The following is a 4972-nucleotide window of genomic DNA, read 5'->3' on the forward strand; positions in this document are numbered from 1 at the left end:
GGGGGAGGCGTGTCGTCGGTGGGCGTGGCTTGAGGGGAACAAGGGGCGGGGCTTAGCGGGAGGGGCGGAGCCTTCAAACTCTCAATCCCGTGGAATGAGGGAGATAAGGAAATAAGTGACCTGACTGTCCCGATCCTGCACGCGCCTGAACAGGAGTTTGCGGCTCTGACGAAGGAGCTGAACTTATGTCGGGAGCAGCTGCTGGAGAGGGAAGAAGAGATTGCAGAGCTGAAGGCGGAGCGGAACAACACGCGGGTGAGGGGCGCTGGGGCGGGGCCTCAGGGGGGCGGGGTCGCGGTCTTTGCTCATCTCTCCTTCCTGTCCTCCCTTCGTCCCTGCTTTCACTTCCTGGCTGGTCCCCTCCTCTGGTGCCACTGTTTCCTCCGTATCCTCTCCCCTGTCTCCAAAACCTTTCTCTTCCCGTGCTGTTTGTTTCCTCACTCCGATCCTACCTCTGCCATCCCCCTCTCTCTTCCTGACCTGTCTCTTTCGGTGCCCCTTTGCTTGGCGCCAACTCTTCCTCCATGTGTCCTTCCATCTATCGCCCTCTTCCTCGACTCTGCCCCTTTTCCCTTGCCTCTTTTCCTTGACCCGGTGCCCTATCCCTGTAGCTCCTCCTGGAACACCTGGAATGCCTGGTGTCCAGGCACGAGAGGTCGCTGCGCATGACTGTGGTGAAGCGCCAGGCCCAGTCCCCGGGCGGAGTCTCCTCCGAAGTGGAGGTGCTCAAGGCTCTAAAATCTCTTTTCGAGCACCACAAGGCCCTGGATGAGAAGGTATGAGAATTGGAAGAGCCAGCTTGAAGAATGGAAATCCGTGGTTGACTGGGGCTGCCCTGAGTATGAGAGATTCTGTTTGTGATTGGCTGGGGATGTCCTAAGTGAGAAGAATGTTGACTGTGATTGATTGGAACAAGCTATGGACGCGGATTGGGACCCGAATGTTTGATAATAGAAGAAGGAACTAGGATGGAGGCTACCAGTGGGTGGGACTGTCTGGGTAGCTGGTTGGGGCTGCACACCCATTACAGAGAGAAGACTTCTTACCTTGCTTTATTAGACCTGTCCCAGGGGTGTTCTGGGCCCAGGATAACTGTCTAGATTGGGTCTGGTCTCTATGTCACTCCCGCCCTGCCCCTTTTGCCAGGTTCGGGAGCGGCTGCGGATGGCGCTGGAACGAGTGGCAGTGCTAGAGGAGGAGCTGGAGCTGAGCAATCAGGAGGTGGGGACGCGGCCAAGACAGGGAGGTTCAATCCATATGGAGACTAGGGGGAGAAGTCAGTGGGGTTCCAGAGTAGAAGCTCATTATGCAGAGCTAAGGGGAGAACCTCCCAGGGACAGTGAGACTGAGGTGAGAATCAGGGGCTGGGCTCGGGCTGGGACTAAGGAGGAAATGGTTGGATGGGGAAAGGCGAGGCCAAAGAGGAAATCTCCACAAGAAGGCTAAGGGTGGGAGTCAGGGCAAACTCCCTCAATGGGGGGCAGCTAAGGAGAGAGATAATGAGGGTATCGTGTCTAAGTGTAGACCCCACTAAGTGTAGTGGGGTAAGGGTGGCCCCAACAGGACCGAAGTCATCTTAGATGGGGGCACCTATCCCCTTAGAGGGCCAGTACCAGTGGGAAGTAGAGCTGGGGGTTTCGGGACCCCCTTTTCTCTTGTCCCCCTTTCACTCTTCCAGACTCTGAGCCTTCGAGAGCAGCTGTCTAGGCGGCGTTCGGGGCTGGAAGAGCTGGGCAAGGATGGGGACGGGCAGGTGAGAGGTGGAAGTCCCTTCACTGTGACCTCCACTGAGCCCCCTTTGTAATGATCGTATTGTTTGGTATGATCCTCACTGACCCTAGGACATCTGAACCCGTTAGCCCCTTACTGGCCTTTGACCTCTGATTCAGGTCACCTAGCTAACTTCTGTTAGCTCGCTGACCCCTGTGGACTGTGACCTGCACGATCCCTATCTATATTTGATCCCCACCACCACCTCAGCTGATCAACTTTCTCCTTGCATTCCCTCTATGAGACTGTGCTCCTCACCCTCGGTTGTGTCACTTCCTCCCTCTCTCCAGACCCTTGCCAATGGCCTGGGTCCTGGTGGGGATTCAAACCGGCGTACAACGGAGCTGGAGGAGGCCCTGGAGAGGCAACGTGCAGAGGTGTGCCAGCTGCGGGAGCGCCTGGCGGTGCTGTGCCGTCAGATGAGCCAGCTGGAGGAGGAGCTGGGCACCGCTCACCGCGAGCTGGGTAAGGCCGAGGAAGCTAACTCCAAGCTGCAGCGCGACCTCAAGGAGGTGAGGCTGGAGCCCTTGGTGGGCTGCCCTCTGTCTCTTCCCTCCCCGTAACCCTCTGCTCAGAATCACAGAGTCACAGAGCTCCTGAAAGTTGGAACCTGGATTCAATCCACGAGCTGTGTGGATTCCCCCTCTCTGAATTTGTTTCCTCAAATGGAATGTATGGCCCGTATCAGAGGGATAGCTTAGAAGTGGCACATAGTAGTTGCTCAGTAAGTGGTTCTAGTTATTACGTTCCCATCGGGACATTCTCTTGTGTCTCTAAATTGAATCTTTCATTGGTATATCACCCCTTCCTGGCTTAGGGCCTTTGATCCTAATCCCCCTGCCCTAGGGAGCTTCTGGGAAATGTAGGGCCTGGATTCTTGAAGGCAGTGGATGAGAAAGGAGAGCGAGTACTTTATTTCTCATCATCCACTAGGGCCTTCATCTTGGATTTTAAGCCTGGATGGCTGCGGGAGCTGCTGGAAAGTGTGGTCCCAGCACACAGCTCATGGCCGGAAGTCCATCTCCCATGAAACCCTGGAGCACCTCTTCTAAGCCTGTGCTACCTTGGTGGCTCTTGGGAGGTTAGGGTTATGAGACCCTAGGGCACTTGCTCTGTGATTCTAAGCCTGTGCTGTGCCGGAAGTTGCTGAGAAACCTAAGGCCTGGAGTTTTTGAGGAGAGTGGCTGGAGTGGAGCCTTCCCATCCCATGGGTCTTAGGTCATCTGTATGGGGAGGATCTAAGCCAATACTGCCCTAGAAGTTCATGGGAGGTGTAGCACCACCATTTTAACTTTCAGGTAGCAGGGGACTTAAGGTGGGCTAGTCCCGGGAGCTCTTGGCAGGTGTACCACCATTCTGATGCCCAGGTGGCAGGGGACTTCATTTCCCAGGATACCCTGGGGTGCCTCATCTGGGGTTCTAAGCCGAGGCTACCACAGGGGCTTCTGGGAGCTGTAGTTAACATGGCCCTTTGCCACTTCCGCAGGCCCTGGCGCAGCGGGAGGATATGGAGGAGCGGATCACAACGCTGGAGAAGCGCTACCTGAGCGCCCAGCGCGAGGCCACGTCTCTGCACGACGCCAACGACAAGCTGGAGAATGAGTTGGCCAGCAAGGAGTCGCTGTACCGGCAGGTGGGGATGCACCTGGGAAAGGGCGATGCGGCTAGGGCTGTGGCCCGCGCGACCTAACTCCTCTTCTCCCCTGCCTTGCCCTCCCCCAGAGTGAAGAGAAGAGCCGTCAACTGGCCGAGTGGCTGGACGACGCCAAGCAGAAGCTGCAGCAGACGCTGCAGAAGGCAGAGACCTTGCCCGAGATAGAGGCGCAGCTGGCCCAGCGCGTGGCGGCGCTCAGCAAGGTGAGGGGGGCCTCGGGTCGGGGGTATGGGTGGGTGCGTTTGGGGGCTGGGGCCTAGAGGAGGGGTACCTTCAGTCTACTGGGGACAGGAACTGGGCCTTGAGTCTGGAGGGGTTGGAGCAAGACCTGCAGCCAGGATTCTGGGGGAAAGGGCGGGGCTTGCTATGGGGCAGGGCCTGGAGTTTGGGGAGAGGTTGGTGTTCTCTAGTTTGGACTGAAAGGGGTAGAAAAGGTCTTGAGAAAGTAAACTAGACACCGGGACAGGGCCTGAATCACAGGTGCAGGGGAGGAGTTCTGAGGGTGGGGCCTGGCACCCATCTTTGAAGGCGGCGGGGCCTGGACCCTGACTGTTTTCTGGCGGGGTACAGTCCGATGCCATGGGTTCCATCCGCTAGGCTGAAGAGCGTCATGGGAACTTTGAGGAGCGGCTTCGGCAGCTGGAGGCCCAGTTGGAGGAGAAGAACCAGGAGCTGCAGCGGGTGAGGAGGCCGAAGACTGCAAAGAGGCTGGGAGTGCCGCTGATATTGAAGGGGCGAGGCGGGGCGGGCTTGGAGCAGGGGCCGTGTTTTGCGCCACATGGGCTTGAGCACCCCTGCCCTGCTCTCCTTTGGGCAGGCACGGCAGCGGGAGAAGATGAATGATGACCACAATAAGCGACTGTCCGAGACAGTGGACAAGCTACTGAGCGAGTCCAACGAGCGGTTACAGCTTCACCTCAAGGAGCGAATGGGGGCGCTGGAGGAGAAGGTGCACCCGTACTTAGGACTGCGAAAACCAGAAATCCTGCACTACCTCTTGCTGGAATCCTGAGGCTCCAGAACTTTCCCCCAGATCTGTTATCTCCCTAAGTCTGGGCATGACGAATTCAATAGACTTCTGTGCCGTATTGCTAAGACCACTTTTTCACCTGGTCTAAACAGCCAAGAGCTGAATTCTGGGGGCATCTGTACCCTGAATCCTTGGCATTTCCCAAAACCACCAACCCTATGGACCCTCAAACCCTGAATCCTCTGGATTTCTTTCTTTAGATGCATCTTTGGCCCCGTTACCCCCACTCCCTTGCAACTCTATTTGTGCCCACCCCATTCCTCCTGGGTCCCCTCAGGCCTGTCTCTGTTTGCTGCCGGCTGCTTGCAGCTCCTAGAGAAAGTCCCTTTTAGGCCCACTCCCTCACTTCACACTTGTCCCCACAGAACTCACTCAGCGAGGAGATCGCCAACATGAAGAAACTTCAGGATGAGTTGCTGCTTAACAAGGTCAGGGGGCCTGGAGGGATAGGAGGAGGGAAGTGGAGCAGAGATTGCTGAGGCTGGAATCAGCAAGGCTGAAAGGGCTGTTTCTCGGGG

General features: G+C 57.0%; 1 protein-coding gene across 1 annotated transcript; it reads left to right on the top strand.

Annotated features, from left to right (window-relative positions):
* Positions 1-153: 153 nt before the first annotated feature.
* On the top strand, positions 154-4882 carry LOC103584176 (liprin-alpha-3-like; the record flags this gene model as incomplete). Its single annotated transcript, XM_008565279.1, has 10 exons — positions 154-255; positions 612-776; positions 1147-1221; positions 1679-1753; positions 2061-2282; positions 3257-3403; positions 3493-3627; positions 4022-4105; positions 4242-4373; positions 4820-4882. Coding segments are annotated over 10 exons (1200 nt in total), but the record flags the coding sequence as incomplete, so codon positions are not given.
* Positions 4883-4972: the final 90 nt, after the last annotated feature.

This window comes from Galeopterus variegatus, unplaced genomic scaffold (assembly GCF_000696425.1).
Source record: "Galeopterus variegatus unplaced genomic scaffold, G_variegatus-3.0.2 Scaffold46112, whole genome shotgun sequence".
Classification (NCBI taxonomy): domain Eukaryota; kingdom Metazoa; phylum Chordata; class Mammalia; order Dermoptera; family Cynocephalidae; genus Galeopterus; species Galeopterus variegatus.